This window comes from Lutra lutra, chromosome 3, assembly GCF_902655055.1.
Source record: "Lutra lutra chromosome 3, mLutLut1.2, whole genome shotgun sequence".
NCBI classification, from domain to species: Eukaryota; Metazoa; Chordata; class Mammalia; order Carnivora; family Mustelidae; genus Lutra; species Lutra lutra.
Window position 1 is genome coordinate 200,815,803 of NC_062280.1, and position 16,772 is coordinate 200,832,574.

General features: G+C 58.7%; 1 protein-coding gene across 1 annotated transcript in view; it reads left to right on the plus strand.

The window, feature by feature from the left end:
* Positions 1 to 16,458, plus strand: part of TFDP1 (transcription factor Dp-1) — a 44,252-nt gene extending 27,794 nt beyond the window's left edge. The window contains 10 exon segments of the mRNA XM_047720500.1: positions 3,571 to 3,677; positions 6,618 to 6,653; positions 7,653 to 7,733; positions 7,735 to 7,824; positions 8,101 to 8,244; positions 8,712 to 8,780; positions 10,415 to 10,566; positions 11,041 to 11,207; positions 11,901 to 11,979; positions 15,218 to 16,458. Of these exon segments, the coding sequence (XP_047576456.1) occupies positions 3,571 to 3,677; positions 6,618 to 6,653; positions 7,653 to 7,733; positions 7,735 to 7,824; positions 8,101 to 8,244; positions 8,712 to 8,780; positions 10,415 to 10,566; positions 11,041 to 11,207; positions 11,901 to 11,979; positions 15,218 to 15,365 (1,073 nt within the window). The 3' untranslated portion in view covers positions 15,366 to 16,458.
* Positions 16,459 to 16,772: the final 314 nt, after the last annotated feature.

Consider the following 16,772-nt stretch of genomic DNA (forward strand, 5'->3'; position numbering starts at 1 on the left):
GGTTGTGATTACTAATTAGAGTTTGCTTACATAATGTTCTTAGGGTCCCTTTTCTGTTAGTGGTTACAGCAATTCAGACCACATATGTCCCTAACGCATTTTGTTGCCAGGAGAGGAATTCTCCGTTTCATGATGTATTGGAAAATACCGTGTTACAGTTCCCTCAACAAGAGGCTTTAAATACATCTTACGGTTCAAATGGTCCCATTCCTTTTTTTTTTTTTAATTTTATTTATTTATTTGACACAGAGAGAGCAAGATCACAAGTAGGCAGAGACACAGGCAGAGAGAGAGGAGGAAGCAGGCTCCCCGCTGAGCAGAGAGCCCGACGCCGGGCTCGATCCCAGGACCCTGAGATCATGACCTGAGCCGAAGGCAGAGGCTTAACCCACTGAGCCACCCAAGCGCCCCCAAATGATCCCATTCCTATAGTGAATAGCTCTCTAGTAGCTCTCTAGGCTGTGACAGTCTCGCCTGTCTCATAACCGCAGTGTTATCTCCTGAGTCCTGGAAGTGGGCTGTGTGTGGCAGTCTTTGTCAGAGGAGGGTGTAAACATCTGTGGCCAGATTAAACCAGATGTGAAATCCCACCCTTGAGATTGACCAAAAGTGGTACGCCTTCCTGAGTTAGCAGGTGGCAGGAATGTGGGAGAGGGACACTGGCTGCTGGGGCATGTGCCTGCGTGGTGTGTCTGCTGGGAAGTGTGTGTATGTGTGTGTGCCTGTGTATGTGCTGGGGTGTAACTGTGTGCGTGTGTGATGGGCGTGTGTGCATCTGCTGGTGTTTGTGCATGTGCATGTGTGTCTGCCAGGGCATGTGCGTGCGTGCAGGTGTGTGCCCACACGTGTGCATGCATCTGCAGCATGGCCCTCGGAATGTGCTGGGCTGGAGCCCATAATGCAGGTGGCCCCCTGGACTCGGGGACGGACTGGACGTGTGGACTCCAGGGCCCTCAGGAGGAGGAGGCTCTCCTGACTGCAGAGGAGGGTCTGAGCAGGAGCCTCTGTGTTTGCTCAGCAGCCGGCTGTCCAGGAGGAGCGGCTCGGCGGTAGAGGGGCCACCAGGCCTTCCTGTGCATGCGTCCCCGCACAGCGCGAGCACAGCTGCGGGCTGTCACGGTCTAAACTGCAAGGCCCGCACGAGCGGTGCTTGTCCCTCTCCGATTCAGGAGTGTGTGTGGAGAGGTACGCAACCGGTTGGAGCGCGACCTGCAAGCCCTGGTGGCCGCGGGCGGGATGGGGTGGGTCTAGCGATAGCCAGTGAGCTCCGCTCCTCAAGCCGAAAACGGTGGTAGTCGTCTGAGGTCGTCCCAGAGCAGGTTTGTCTGCCAACGGATCCCTCAGATTGAAGAGTTCCTCACGCAGCGAACAAGGAAGAGCCCCTGCTGGGAGGGGTGTCCAGGAAAGGGGCTCCGCCCCAGTCTGCCTCTACGTCCCAGCCGTGCCATTGCCCAAACTGTCCTCCTCCTCATTCCCCCAGCTGGGGGGCTCTAAGCACATCTTACAGAAGGACGTTGCTGGGCTTCCGGGTGTTTTGTGTGGGGAGGCCTTGTGGTGGGCCTGCAGGTTAGCCCCGTCCCGAGTGCCCTGTCCCGAGTGCCTCGTCTTGTCAGCCCCTGTGCTCTGACGTCATTTACTTGATGTGCAAAATGAGCTCAGGGGGCTCAGCCTCTGCCTTCGGCTCAGGTCATGATCTCAGGGTCCTGGGATCGAGCCCCGCATCGGGCTCTCTGCTCGGCGGGGAGCCTGCTTCCCCCTGCCCCCGCCTGCCTCTGTCTACTTGTGATCTCTGTCAAATAATAAATAAAATCTCTTAAAAAATGAGCTTTAAGACACAGTGTCATAAGAACCTCCTGTTGCTGGTGTTGACACGGCGTCGTTTGCAAATTTAAAAAAATAATGTTTTTTAGTGTATCAGTTCAGTATTCCTAGAAACCTAATTACTAATCTGTCAATGAATCTGAAAAGTGATATGTTTTAAGTCTCTGTGCAAATAGAGCAGAAGTCCTCTGAAACATCTTTTACATATCTAAGCAGTTGTGAAAATTTGCTTTTGCTCCAGGTATAGGTCTCTGTGTTTAGAGGAAAGTAAAAACCCTCAAAGCAATATTTACGGAAATAAATATCTTTTGGTGTCGTTGGTAAAGATGCTAATGCTGTTGGCCGGCCGGCTTGGTGGGCTCGTGCTGTGGAGTCCTGCCATGTGCCTGCGCAGCGGTGAGACTCGGTGTGGCCTGAGGCCTGCGGCGTGCTCTTTGGAACGTGTGGACTCTGAAGGGCTCAGAAACGAACCTCCAGGCCGGGCGGACGAGGGCGGTGTTTGCGCATTTGGAGGCTATCACGAGGCAGAGCCTGTGAAGTGGAGGAAATGCCACTGGTGTCTGTGGAGCTTGACCCCCCCCCCCCCCCCGCAGGGTCCCATGCCCGGCCCCAGGAGGCGGGTCCGCTCCAGGAGCCGGGAGCGCGAGGCGTGGTGACTCGGGCAGGCTTTCTCCACGCCGGCAGTGCGGCAGTGACCGCGAGCCTGGGAGTGGGTCTGCTTCTCCCCGGGGTGCTCAGGCCCTTCTTGGAAAGGCACGGGCGGGGTGCACGCGGCTTGCCCTCCCCGGGCTCCGGGCACCATGGCCCGTGCACACTCCCTTTTTTCTCACTGCCTTTTGAGGCCATCAAGGCAAGGCCTTTCTTTCTGTATTTTGAATTTTTATCATTCCTACTTCATTCGATTTTATTATTTAATATGTAAAATAAACTAATTTTACCATTTTTGTTCACTGTTGTATGCTCAGCACCAAGGACAGAGCAGGCACGTAGAACTCTTAGCAGACACTTGCAGGAATGAGTATTTCTGTTCCCTGGGTGTCCTTCCTCTTTGCTTTGTGATAAGGTCACCTGTGAGTTCAGAGAGGGGGCAGTGTCCTCCCCAGGCATTTCTCTTCCTAGAAACGGAGATGCGGTTCTCCTCCTCAAGGAAGAGGAGTGTTATATTGCTTTAGATTTCTTTTTTCTGGAGACAGTGTGGGTGTGCACAGGGGTGGGTTTGGGGAGGGGCAGAGGGGGAGAGAGAATCTCAAGGCGACTCCGCACTGGGGCTCAGTCCCACGACACAGAGGCCTGAGTCGAAACCAGGAGTCACATGCTCAGCAGACTGAGCCCCGGGGAGTGTTGGATTTCTGAACTCGTTTTGCAATACAGAAATGCCGGAGCACTTAGGAGACTCTAATTGCCACAGTACTGTGGTATTTCAGGAACTGCTCTCCCCAGACTCTGCAGTCCCACCAGAACATTCCGTAGGCAGGCAGGCAGCCCCCAGGGGCTCGGGGCAGGTTGGTGATACACCTGGGCCCCTGCACCCCTGCCCCCTGGACACGGACACAGCCGGAGGGGCTGGTGGGTGGATGAGTCGGCGATAGTGGCCATGCGGACACCTTCCGGCTTAGACGTGTTTGCAGCTGACCCACAGCCCTAAGGTGGGTGAACGATGAACGTCCAGTTAGAGGCATCATCGTCCTACAACTACCCATTTAGCCTTACTGCAGAAGGGAACTAACCTGTTGCCTCCTTGCGTTGCAGGCGTGGTGTCCTTGGTAGCTGTCCACCCCTCCACAGTGAGCACGCTGGGGAAGCAGCTGTTGCCAAAAACATTCGGACAGTCCAATGTCAACATTGCACAGCAAGTGGTAAGGGGCCCGGGCAGGCGGGCTTGCCGGTTCTGGACGGTGGCCCATAGCTCTGGTGCAGAGGTTGGGGTGCGTGGTCTGCCCTCCGCAGTGCCCTCTCGATGTTTGCACTGCTGGGATGCGTGTGCACTCCCCTGGCTCAGGCCTGCTGCAGACACAGGCCAGGCACCGTCCCTCCTGCTACGTGTGTCCCGCTGACCCCAAGTCTGCCCCAGAGCGTAGAGTGGTGTGAGGGTGGCAGTGCCTGGCCTTGACCCTCCTCAGCGTGGGCATTACTGCCTGGGAAACAAGGGTGGTGTCCTTGCAGGGCACATGGTGGGCGTAGGGCTCTGTAGGCCGTCAGGGCGCTGGGACCGGAATGCCCCTGCTGTGGCCCACCCTCTAGGAGGGGGCCGAGGTGGGTCTGTGCTCCTGGACCGTGCTAGGTGCCCCACTCCCTGATCACCTGTGGGGCTCCTTGGCTCTTCCTGGCAGAACTCTGGTCAGATTGAAGCCTCTCCTCCTGCTGGGCCTCGGGTGGCCCTGCGAGGAGGATGTTGGCTGCCCAGCTGTGCTTGTCCAGCCCTGAGCTCCCACTTCTGGGGGAGCACCCGGGGCAACTGTGCGTGTGCCTGCCACTTCGCCCCCGTCGCGGGGTGTGACTGCTTTTCCCAGCAGAGTTGCCGTGATGTTTTTCAGAGCAGCGCTGTGTCAGTTACACCATATTTGGCTCATCACAGCTTTTTAGTAAACATCTTTTTGATAAAGTTAAATATTTCGTTCCATGTTTTATTCTGCAACTCGTGTTATTTTTAGCTGCTGCGTGTCCTAGCAGCTTTAGCTTGGGTGCACCTCCCCAGTCGCAGGAGCCGTTCTGTCGGGTGGTTTTAAGTGTAGGGAGGACAGTCAACACGCAGGTTTGTCTGTTGGCGCCTTAAACTCTGTCAGCCTGAAAGTCACGTCCCTGGGCTGAGTCCGCCTGTTTTGGGGCAGCTGGTGCCGGCAGTGCCTCCCGCACAGGCCCCAGCACTGTGAGTGCGGCTCACACGTCGCTGTGTCTCACGCGTCGCCCGCCAGAGGGTTGAGGATGGAAGGACTGACGCGTTGTGACCTTGAGGGGTGGGTGAGCTCGGCTCGCGCTCGCGAGGGGCTTCAGCCCCTGTCCAGGGAGTCGGTGCCCACGAGCACGGTGCCCAGGAGCGCGGTTAGGACGGGGGAGGAGCGGAGAGAGAACAGCTCCCTGTCACCCAGGGAGCAGTTCCGGAGCGCCTGCTGTGTGCCTGGCCCTGGCCTTGCTGCTTCTTGTGGGCCAGTTGCGCAGACGGGTCCAGCTTGGGGAGAGGACGAGAGCGTGGGTGCTGGCTGTGGGGGCCCAGGCCTCACGTCAGGCAGCCCTCTGGTGACTCTCCTCCTTGTCTGTGTGGGTGCTGGTGTCCTAAATCCACTCTCCCGGGAGCGTCACCAACCCAGTCCCTGTGAAACGTGTTCAGTAAGTGCCAGACTGACCGGTTTCCGCGTGTCCCGAACCCTCGGCCCTGAGCCTCAGCTAACGCGCCTTTTCCACGGTGAGCCCAGGCCCCGGAACGCACGTCCCTGTTGAGCAGAAACGGAAGGTTCAGGCAGTGCGTCTCCTGCCTGGAGACCTGTTCGCTTTTCTGTCCTTTTTCCGGAAAGCTTACTGTCTGAACTTCATGACTTTTGAATGAATGAGGGTGACGCACAGTTTGGAAAACACTGTGATGAAACTTGAATCGTTGGAAATGTGAACTGAAAGAATGAAATTGAGAGTTTTCTTTCTGTGGTTTGTGGTCACTGGCCCTGACCGGTGGCCTTATCTAGGACCAAGTGCCTGGTCAGCTGTCCCCTGGCCACAGGAGGCAGCACATTCATCCTGCTGAGGAGGGCCCTGGGCAGGCCAGTCCCTGAAGCTGTGTCCCGTCCCTGTGAAGGGCTGTCCCAGCACCTGGTACCCGGTGGTGCTTGCTGGGGCACTTGGCTGTGCAGAACCTGGGAAGTCCTGTTTCTGTACTGATTCCTGGATCAGCTCTTTGGTGGGGTGGAGTCACGTACGAGACCTGAGGACGCTGAGGTGTGACTTGACGGTACACAGCAGCGTCTGTGTGTCCCTTGCGGGAAAATTTGCATATTGATGGCACCAAATTTTGAGTCCTTGTTGAAAACAAACGAGGCTCCCTTCCTTGGGTGAAGAGATGGTGCGGAGTGCTCAGACTCGGTCCCCTGCGGTGCGGGTCATGCTGCCGTCCCCAGAGCTGCCTTGCCCTGGCGTGTGGGTCTGTTGCTCCAGTGCTCATCGCCCCCGCGCCCCCATGCTGCCCTGTTCGAGGTGCTGGGTCCCCACGAAGCCTCCATTGGGACGAGGGCCGCACATGCAGGTGGGCCGATGGGCGCCACGAGTGTGGGGACTTTTTCCTGAATGTGTTTTGGCGTTTAGCACCCCTGGGAGAGAGGATTTTCATCCTCGTCCTGCATCACTGAATGGAAGGGAAAGTAAACTTGGGCCAGGGAACAGTGGGAACGTGCCCTGAGGCTGGCTTTGCGGGCCCCTCCTCGAACCACACCGTCCCCAGGGGTCGCTGTCCTGCGGGCTTGTCGGGATGGGGACGGTTCCTGGTGCTTTTGTTGGACCCGGGAAGACCCCGGGAGTCGGCGAGGGAAACGGCTCGTGCCACACAGAAGTGCTGTTTGCCGGCGTCTGGCTCTCGGTGTGGGCCGTGGTGCTCGCGCGACCGTGTTCTTGCGGTCCCCGTGGCTGGTGGAGCTCGGCAGTGCCCGTGGAGGATGGGAAGCGGTAAAACGGCAGGGGCGCACGCGGGAGATGTCTCATTGTGTTTGAATTGGTCTCTTTTGACTGTAGGTAATTGGTACGCTCAGAGACCTGCAGCGCCCAACACTCTGGTGGTAGGAAGCCCACACACCCCTAACACTCACTTTGTCTCACAGAACCAGCCTTTCAGACCCCTCACCTTGGTCTGCCGGGTGAGCACATCGCCTAGAATCGTAACCCCGGCTCTCCGGGCCACGCGGCCGGCCGTCACGCCCGTGGTAGACGGTGTCAGGGCGCACTTCTCGCGGAGGAGAAGTCTGCTGCAGGGAGCCGCTCCCCGCGGTCCGGGGGTGGCGGCACTGTGAGGGGGGCAGCTTGTGGTGGAGGAAAGGAGGAAGCTGGCTTCTCAGCACTGCGGTGAATGGGCGCTTTTTCCGTTGTCTGCACTGGAAAGTAGCGGTCTAGGGGACAGCGTGCACGTGGGCAGCTCGGGCTGCCGTTCCTTGGCGACACCACGGGGAGGGTTTCACCACATGGTGAACCTGGACCCTGTCTTCCCTGTAAAGCAACCTCGTGAGAAAATGATTTTACTCGGAAGTCAGCTCTGTGACTTTCCTTTAAAACAAAAACAAAGTTTTTTGATTTACATCTTATTGTTCTAAACAAAGCAAAAATTGTAATTTCCCGAGTTCATCGTGAGAAACTCAGAGCCACCCTTTCCTTGACGTGGTGCCTTAAAAAGTTGAGCCATTGGGTTTCCCGTGCTCTGAGGCTCACTGCGTCTTCAGGGTCGGGTGCCAGCAGCCACGTGGCCGTCATGGTCTCACACACGCCTTTGGCTCGCAGCCAAATTTTCCGTAAAGTTCTTAAATTTGCGGTAAAATTTCCATAGTTCCTATGTCTGTGGACATCTTTTTAAGAAGTAGCGTTGGCGTGTCAGGACGCAGTAGATACGCACCGGCGGCCCCTGCCCTTCCGGGCGAGGCCCCGTGTTTTCTGGGAGCGGATGCAGATAGGAGGCCTGGCCACTTAAACGTTGTGTGTCTTGGCCCCGGGCTGTGCCCATGCGGCTCTACAGATGAGCTGGGTCCCCGGGGCTGTGTGTGGGGTCTCGGCCTGTGCCCAGCTTGCTAGCCTTGTGGGTGAACGTGTGTCCCCGGGGCCGGCGCGGGGGTGCTGAGGCACTGCTGTTCCTTTTGTGTTTTCTAAAGGAAGCGGCCACAGGACAAGGGGAGAAGAACGGAAAGGGCCCTGCGGCACTTCTCCATGAGGTGTGTGAGAAGGTGCAGAGGAAAGGGGACCACGTCCTACAAATGAGGTGGCGACGAGCTGCTGGTCGCAGAGTTCAGTACCGCCGACAACCACATCCTACCAAACGAGTCCGTGAGTATGTGCCGTGCGGCGGGTACACACCCCGGTGCCGTACGGCCCGCCCTGGGTTTCTCTGAAGCCACTGGAGACAGAGTTCAGAGAACAATCTGAAAGACTTCTGCAGACCTGTTTGCGGCACGACAGCTTATCCTCCCGGATGTGGTCGTGCGTGGGGCCTGGCTCCCAGCGGGCTGGCTCCCCGGCGCAGCTCCCTCTTCCCCGGGCTCAATGGGGATGTGCTGGGAGCGTCCCGGACAGTGTGGAAAGCTCATGCTCCGTGCCCAGCAGGCTTACGACCAGAAGAACATACGACGGCGCGTCTACGATGCCTTGAACGTGCTGATGGCCATGAACATCATCTCGAAGGAGAAGAAAGAGATCAAGTGGATCGGCCTGCCCACCAACTCGGCTCAGGAGTGCCGGAATCTAGAGGTGACGCGGCTCAGCTCGTTTCCCATCGTGCCCCTGTACGTTTGTCCCAGAGCCGGTGTGTGTCCCGAGGGTGCCTGCTCAGGGTCTGGTGCGTGTGTGCCTGGCCCGGTCCAGGGCTCCGCCGCTTGCCCACCGGACGTTGGTGTGCCGCCTGTGCAGCCTGCCTGCGCTCTGTGGGCACCGATGAGGAGGCGTCTGGCCCACCGTGGGCAGCGGACCCCAGCGCAGGAAGTTCTGAATCCTGGCTGGTGGGGTTCGAGTTTTACAGCGTCGTGTCCAGAAGATGAGAGAAGGTGGAGAGGGAGGGTGCAGCGAGAGACGGAAGAAACCCCTGTGGGTCCCGTCCCCGTGCCTGGTTGGCTCTAGGTTGCCTGTTTCCCCTCGTTAGATTGGGGCAAAGGGTTCCGCAAGCTTGTCCCTAGGGGGTGCTGGTGGCTGTGTCGTGACTCCTCCGTCTTGTTCTGAAGGTGGAGAGGCAGAGGCGGCTTGAACGGATCAAGCAGAAGCAGTCTCAGCTCCAGGAGCTCATCTTGCAGGTACGGGCGCTGCTCCCCGCCGGTCTGGCCCCATTCTGCCGCCACGGTGTCCCCTGTGCCCCTGGGTCTGCTGCCCGGACGCCTCAGAAGGTCCCGAGCAGCGTGCTGGCGCCACGTTCCACGCTGCCTCGTGTGGGGACGGAGGGCGGGAGGGCGCGTCCACTCGGCCCTTCCCCGCGTGTTGTCCTAGCTGTTAGGTGTTACCGTTGTTCACCTCCTACGGGCCCTCGCGACGAGCTGTCCTGGAGCCCAGGCGTGGGGCTCAGCACTGTCTGTGGCCTGGGCGCGTGTCCTGCGCGGACGGCCTCTGCACTGAGAGCTCGAATGCGGTTTCACACGCGGGCACTATAGACGCTTACAGGGAGCGCGCGTGCGCGGTAAGCCCACGGGCCGCGTGTGTGCTGCTCGTCAAAGTCTAAACGGTGGGAGGGACTCTGCTCGGAAGGCAGCGCCCGGAGCTTCCCTGGGGCAGGAATGCACTCTGAGGACCGGAGCCCAGACCAGGGTGTGAGGTGGCAGCTGTGGGGCAAAGGTCAGTGTGCGTGGCCAGTAGGCCTGTGTCTCTGTCCCCTGTACCTGCAGAGGACGTCCGCAGTATGGGCGTCTTCCCTGCGGGGATCTGGAGATGCCCATTCAGGGCTGGAAGCAAAAACACAGATTGTACCAGGAGCTAGCTGGAGGGCATGGCCTGTTCCTGGCCTGAGGCCGTGCAGCGCTGGGGCCTTCTGGCCGGGGCCTCAGGTGGGGTTCAGCTGCCGTGGAAGTGGCTGGCCAAGGAGGGGAGCAGGGGGGAGCCCTGGGACCCTGGAGGGACGTGTAGCAGGGTCTGAGGACAGGCCTAGTGGCTGGTGTCAGAAGATGAAGGTGAGGGGGTGGTCAGCGAGGGGCTTGGGACATGTGCTGGCTCAGTACCCCCAGGCCACGGTGGAGGGTGTGTGTCTTGCCTCGCTAGGTGCGCTCAGCCCGGGGCACTGCAGCCAGCCCCTGTGCCCTAGCGGAGGCTTCGGGGCGGGGAGCGCTCCAGCGGGTGGAAGCGGCCTCGGGGTCGAGGGTCGCAGGAGAGGAGCGGGCACACATCACCAGGCAGTGGTCCCTCTTTCTTTGCTCGTTCTCTGCGGCATCTGCAGCACATAGAGCTACTTGAAACCAAGCCTCATGGTTCCCCGCAGGGCACGGTGCCCTGGGGGCCAGCTGTGGTGGGAGGGGCACCTTCTGGCTTTACCGCAGGGGAGTTCACGTGCAGGTGTGAAGTGTGAGGGCTTTCCCCAGGGAGAGCGCCGTGCCAGCAGGTGCTCCGGGAGGCACCGGGGGCTCTGCTGAATGTCCACCTTCTTGGGTGCAGAATGGGCAGGAGTACGGTAGCCTCCAGCATGGATGCTCTTTCCGTGACCCGCCTGGGAGGGGTTTCTGTCCTATCGGCGTGAGCACCTGCCTCCCGCCTCCACTCCCCTCGGGGTGTTTGGTGTTCGGGTGCACTCACTCCCTCCCTCAGCGGATCGCTCTGAGCTCTCGAGGGGCCTGACCCCTGTTGCTGCCCTGTGGGGTTGGGCAGGGTTGTCAGGGACGCCCACGGACAAGGCTTTAGGTTGCTGGCAGCTGGTGTGAGTGGCCTGCTGGTGGCTCATCTCTTTTAGCAAATTGCCTTCAAGAATCTGGTGCAGAGGAACCGGCAGGCGGAGCAGCAGGCCAGCCGGCCGCCCCCGCCCAACTCCGTCATCCACCTGCCCTTCATCATCGTCAACACCAGCAAGAAGACCGTCATCGACTGTAGCATTTCCAATGACAAGTAGGTCCCGTGACAGGTGCCCACCCCTGCCCCGGGGCCCGGCTGAGCCTCAGGTCGGTGGAGAGCGCCACCGTCACGGTCCGCGGCACGCCTGTTCGTTTTGCCAGAGAAGCATCTGACTTGTCGTTCCTCGTCATCTGGCGCAACAAAGTTACAGTCTTCTTCCTCACGCCCCTGGTTTCGTGTTTGTCTTGTGAAAGGAAGACCTGGGGCCCGTCAGGGTTGTTACTGGCATAGCCGTCGAACCCTGGTGTGGACAGTGGCTGGCGTTGCGTGCCGGCCGGGGGTGCGGGCAGGCCGTCCCACACGTGGCGCCTCTGTGACGCTCTAGCGCTTCTGAGTGCATGGGTTTTGGAGGACGTGGGTAAAGGGGGGTCTGAGGGAGATTGGCTGAGTGGGGTGTCTCTGCTTGGGGCCCTGTGCCGCGATGAACACGGCCAGTGACACCTTTTCTGACGGTGACTTTGCCCCCAGGTTCGAGTATCTCTTCAACTTTGACAACACGTTTGAGATCCATGACGACATAGAGGTCCTGAAGCGGATGGGGATGGCCTGCGGGCTGGAGTCCGGGAGCTGCTCTGCTGAGGACCTGAAGGTGGCGAGAAGCTTGGTGCCGAAAGCGCTGGAACCTTACGTGACAGGTCCGTCGCCTCCGGTTCTCTTGGTGGCTGTGGGGCCGGACCTCAGGTCTGGACGTGCAGCCCGCCTTTGCTGAGGCCGAATTCGCACTTGGCACCAGGAGTGGGGACAGCTAGATTGGGGGGTGGGACGCCCATGGGGACCATGGGGTTTTGGGGGTGGTTGGCCCCTGCAGCCAGGGAACCCAGACAAGCCTCTGAGGAGTGAGGTGCTCTGCCTCCTCCTGACGGGGGGAGGAGGAGTTTGCTCGGGAGCCGTGTGGGGGACTCCTGTGCTGAGCGGTGCGGTCGGGGCAGAGGGGAGGCACTTTGTGGTGAGGAAGCTGCTGGCCCTGCCCCACTTTGTGGTGTGGGTTCCCCCACCCCCAGAGCCTCTGGGCTGGATCGGACCGCACCAGCTCCCAGCCGGTGCACCACAGAGGCCGTGGACACTGGCCGTGCTCCTGGTGCATGCCGTCTCCCAGGACGTCGGGTCCTCCCGCCCTCAGCCCCACTTTCCACTTTCTGACAGTGTCCGTTCCGTGGCACAGCTGCGTGGTCATTGGTGATCATGTACATGAAGGTCTGCGTGCCTTCTTGAGAGGATGGCCAGTGTCCCCATAGAGAAACCACCAGCGGGTCAGCTGTCTGGCCTGGACCTGCCTTGTGGCAGCGTGAGCTTCTCTTGTGACCTTTGCTTTGTTTTCTTCTCTTCAGAGATGGCTCAGGGATCCATTGGAGGGGTGTTCGTCACATCATCGGTGTCGACCTCGAATGGCACGCGGCTTTCTGCCAGGTGACTGCAGCTCTGGGCCGAGCGGGTGGGCAGAGCCCCTGCTCTCCTGCAGACAGTCCGTCCTCCTCCATGGCTCCCGCTGGCTCCTGGCACGAGGGTGGGACTTCCCCACTGGCCATGCTGTCGGTGTTGGCCGCTCCCGGCAGGGCTCCTCTCAGGCTGTGTGCCCCGAAGGCCCACCGTAGCCTGTACCCTGGGTGACCAAGAGCCTCTTTTTCATGGTGTCTTCCCCCTGAAACTTCAAGTGACACATGATTGACTTTTTAAAAAGTAGGATGCAGGGACACCTGGGTGGCTCAGCGGGTTAAAGCCTCTGCCTTCAGCTCAGGTCATGATCCCAGGGTCCTGGGATCGAGCCCCGCACTGGACTCTCTGCTCAGCAGGGAGGCTGCTTCCTTCTCTCTCTCTGCCTTCTCTCTGCCTGTTTGTGATCTCTCTCTCTCTGTCAAATAAATAAATAAAATCTTAAAAAAAAAAAAAGTAGCATGCAGTGACGGGGCCCAAACTGCCCGAGCCCCCTGTAGGCAGCCCGAGGGCCGGGGTTTTCTTCATCTGTGTTTCCCGTTCCTGCTTAACACACTTGAGGTCACGCTGTGCATACAGCTGTGTTCTCTGCTTTTTTTTTTTTTTAAAGATTTGATTTATTTGAGCGAGAGAGAGAGAGCATGAGCTGGGGAGGGAGAGCAGCAGAGGGAGAAGCAGACTCCCCACCGAGCAGGGAGCTTGAGCAGGACTCCATCTTGGGACCTGGGGACCCTGGGACTGTGACCTGAGCCAAAGGCAGACACCTCGCCGACTGGGCCACCAGGAGCTGCTTTTTTTCCTCTTTACTGTTTATCGGATGTATGTTTTCTGTGTTACTAAAGGAGTTGTACTACTTAAGTCAGTGTGTGCGAGCCTTCGACCTGGCTGTCCCACAAAGCAGAATTGTATTGTTTCTGGGTATTTATCTTAGGTTTTTTAAAGACGAGTATAAGATAATTTCTGTATTAAGTATTCACGAAACAGTGGTTTTATTAGCTTTCATGTCATGTCATATTATATGTTACCTTGTATCAACTCTAGATGTTAATAGATGTTTAACTCCTTAACATACGAGATGGATGAGCAGTTGTAGGTTCAACAAAATGGACGGATATGCCAGCGGGTGGCGCGGTGTGCCGTGGCCGGCTCGCGCTCCAGGGTTCTGGGACGTGGGCGAGGCTCCGGGCCTGTGTTGCTGGATGGTCTGGCCGTGGGGTCGTCCCTGAAGTCCTTTGGGAGGTGTCTGGCCCGAGACCAGCTCCGTTTTTCCCGGTAGCCCGCCAGCTGTGTGTGCGGCGTCGGTCTGCTGTGCTGCCCATTGGGCGTTCCCTGAGGCGCAACTCAGGTGTTGACTCAGGTTTTGAGTCACTCCAGCTTTGTAACAGGCGAGTAAATTCACCACCGTTTCAGAAGAAAAATCAGTGCAGGGACTGGCGTTATTTTGTGAAGACAGTAATTTCTTGGGCAGTTTGGTGTTTCCTGCTCACGAGAAAGGATGCAGTTTGAAGCAGCTTTATGGCTGAGTTTTTTACCCTTTGTGACTTTCTCGCTAGGCTGGATCCCACGGATGTGCAGTTCCTTTGTCCACGAGTGGAACGTTGAACAGTGTTTATTGTATGACGTTCCTAAATGCTAGAAGGCATTAGGATATATACATATGGTTGCATGTTAAGGAAAAGTGTTTCTTGGTGCCCGAGCTCTGGCCTGTGGCAGGTGTGGGTGCCGTCCACCTGGGGCTCCCCTCTGTGTTGCCCGGTGAGAGCCGTGCCCGGTAGCCCACGCCCCAGACTCCCTCTCTCTCTCGTGTAGAGTAGCCGCGTCTCCCAGGCGGTTCTGCCCTTCTGGGTCTGTCCTGGTGAGGCAGCGGCAGGGCCCTTCCAGTGGAGTAGCAGAGCCTGAGGCTTCTCCTGGGTGACCCCGAGCCCCTATGTGCTTGTGGGAGGTGCCTGCCTGGAGTCTGGAGGGTCTCTGTTGAGCTTTAAGTTCTAGACTCACATCCCTTTAACATGTGATGTTTCTTAGAATACGTTTTTTTGCTGCTCAAATACTGAGAAATCCCCGTGACTTCTGATGATAACTCTGTGAGCGGGTCACACACGGTGACACGTGCACTTTGGGGGTGAGGGCTGTCGGCACCGGGGCCCCAGGATGCTGTCTGACGGTCAGTGTCTGGGCCACTCTGCCAGGTGCTGGGAGGTACCTGAACCCAGAGGTCTTTCCTCAGGATCCCAGCCGAGAATCTCTCTGTTGTAGGCCAGGGCCTTGCCTGAGGCGCTGTTGACACTGGGACCAGGTGCCTGTCATGCACGTGGCACCCTGGGGCTTAGATGGCAGTAGGCCCCCCCAGTCATGATAGCAGAGATGGTTAGGTGTCCCCTGTTGAGATTCCCAGGGGCACAGTGGCAATATTGACCGGTTCCAGACGCCCATCCGAGGACCAGGGTGTAGGGCCGAGCAGCCCTGCTTCCCAGAGGCGCCGGCCCTGCAGCCCTGCCCCCCGCACCCCTGGGCTCTGCCCTGCCAACCTCGCTGCCTTTCAGCGAGAGCCATTTCCTGGGCTGGCGGACAGCTGTGGGCTTGTCGCAGAGTGTCTGGATGAGACTCACCTGTCACAGCTCAGCCTCCTGGGCTTGGCGCTGGCTCCGGGGGAGTGGAGGGTGTCGTTGGCACGTGTGTGCACCCCGCATCACACAGCCACACGCACAGACCCCACACCTGCACACACGCGCGCACACAACACATGCACAGTCATGCACACGGGCACACTTAAACAACACGTGCACACACGTAGACCCAGCACGTGCACCACACACATACATGTGCACCCGTGCACAGGCACATGCACACGCAGACCACACGCACGCACACATGCCCTTGCGTACATGTCTACACACCTAGCTGGGTGCTTCCCACACGCTGCTGGCTGGGAGCCTTGCTTTGGAGGATTCCTGTCCTTTCCTGGGGCCCCTTTTTCCTAAGCTGTGCCCCTCCCCCAAGATCCAGGGTGTCACAAGTACACAGCCTGGAAGAAGGAGCTGTGATCTCCAGCTTCAGCGTGTGGGGTTTTGTGTGTGACGTGATCACCAAGCCCGTGGCAGCCGGTGCTGCTTCGGTTCTGTACCGCGGAGGCTGGGCTCGGGGGTGCCGGGTGCGCTGGTGCGGACGTGGGGCTCCCCGCTCTGCCTGACCGCCTTGTCTCGCCTCGTCCTCGCAGTGACCTGACCAATGGTGCGGACGGCATGCTGGCCACAAGCTCCAGCGGTTCCCAGTACAGTGGCTCCCGGGTGGAGACCCCCGTGTCCTACGTCGGGGAGGACGAGGAGGAGGACGACGACTTCAATGAGAACGAGGAGGAGGACTGACGCCTGCCTGCGGCCCACCCTCGCGGTCTGCGTCGGGAGCACTGGTTTGGGAGCGGCTGCTTCTGCTGTGGGCGTGTTTCTTTCTTGCCTCCTCCCCGGGACCCGGTGGCGAGCTGCTGACCGGCCACGCGGCTCCGGCGAGCAGGCGAGGGCTGTGTCCTGCGGGGTCTCGGGGTGAGCGGTGGGGTGTCTCCACGCCAGTGGTCGCTCGGGCCCCTTCCTCACTGTCTAGGGTTGTGTCTCCATTGTCTGTCCTCATCCAGCCTTCCCTTTGCTCCCCGCCCTTGCCGAGCGCACCGGAGCACTGGTGTGCCAGCCGGGACGCCAGGGCGGGCTGTGCCGGTGCACCGTGGGGCTGCGCGTGTCTGCCGGGGTGTGCGGCCCCTGCTGATACCGGCCCATCCCGGGGCGTCGGGGGGCCTGGTGCACGGCGGCTCTGCTTTTCCTCGTTCGGCGCCATCAGCTGTATCGTGACTATTTTCCCTTAAATTATATTGACTGTGATTCCGTCCAGTTTATACTTTTCTCTACGTTGCAGCAAATTGCGAAGTTCTGTTTCTGTTTTTGTTCGTTCAGTCAGAGTCTCCTGCCGTGCTGCTGCGGCGGCGACCGCGGCGGGAGGCTTGGGCGCGCGTGCCGCTGGGGGAGGCCGCCTGATTTCTCCCCGGCGGGCGTGACTCTGGGGTCGTTGTTCACAGGCCAGCACGTCTGTCATCTGAGGACACGAACTGAAACAAACGTCTTTGTTTTGTGGCCGCCTCCTGTAATCTGTGATGAAGTCGACATTAAATAGAGAGAACATTCTAACAGTTTTTTAACTCAGAATTTGTCAATCATTTTTAATAGTTCTTTTTTTATAAGAAGAAAAAGGAATTTCAGGACAGGCAGTAGTCCCTTTTAAAATTTATTCACAAAGACCCATTAACCGCACAGTTGCCGTCAGCTGCCTGTTCTAAACAGTAGTCTTTTATTGAAACACAAATAAACTTTTCTGTAATATTTTATGGAATATAAAGAGACTTTAATTGTTTGACTGGTTAACTTGGCACTGTTAGTTTTTATTAATAAAACGCGCATGGGCATTTTAAAGAAGTTCTCTGCTCCTCTACTTCCAGATTCTTCTCCACGTGTCACTCTGTCTCCCGTGTCGGTCTTGCTTCTCGCTGGGCGAGGGCAGGCGGCCAGGCCGGACAGGGGCCCGGGGCACACACCGAAGCCTGCCCTCCACTGGGCGCTCCGTGGGCACGGCCCCGCGTCCCTCCCGGGTCCTTGCAGTTGAGACAGGGTCGGGGGTTTGGCATTCAGGCGCGAGGTTGTACGGTGAGGATGGACCGCAAAGTGGTGTGGACGGTGGAGGACTGTCGCCTGTGCGGGGGTGTCTGCGGTGCTGGGGAGCAACGGGCAGCC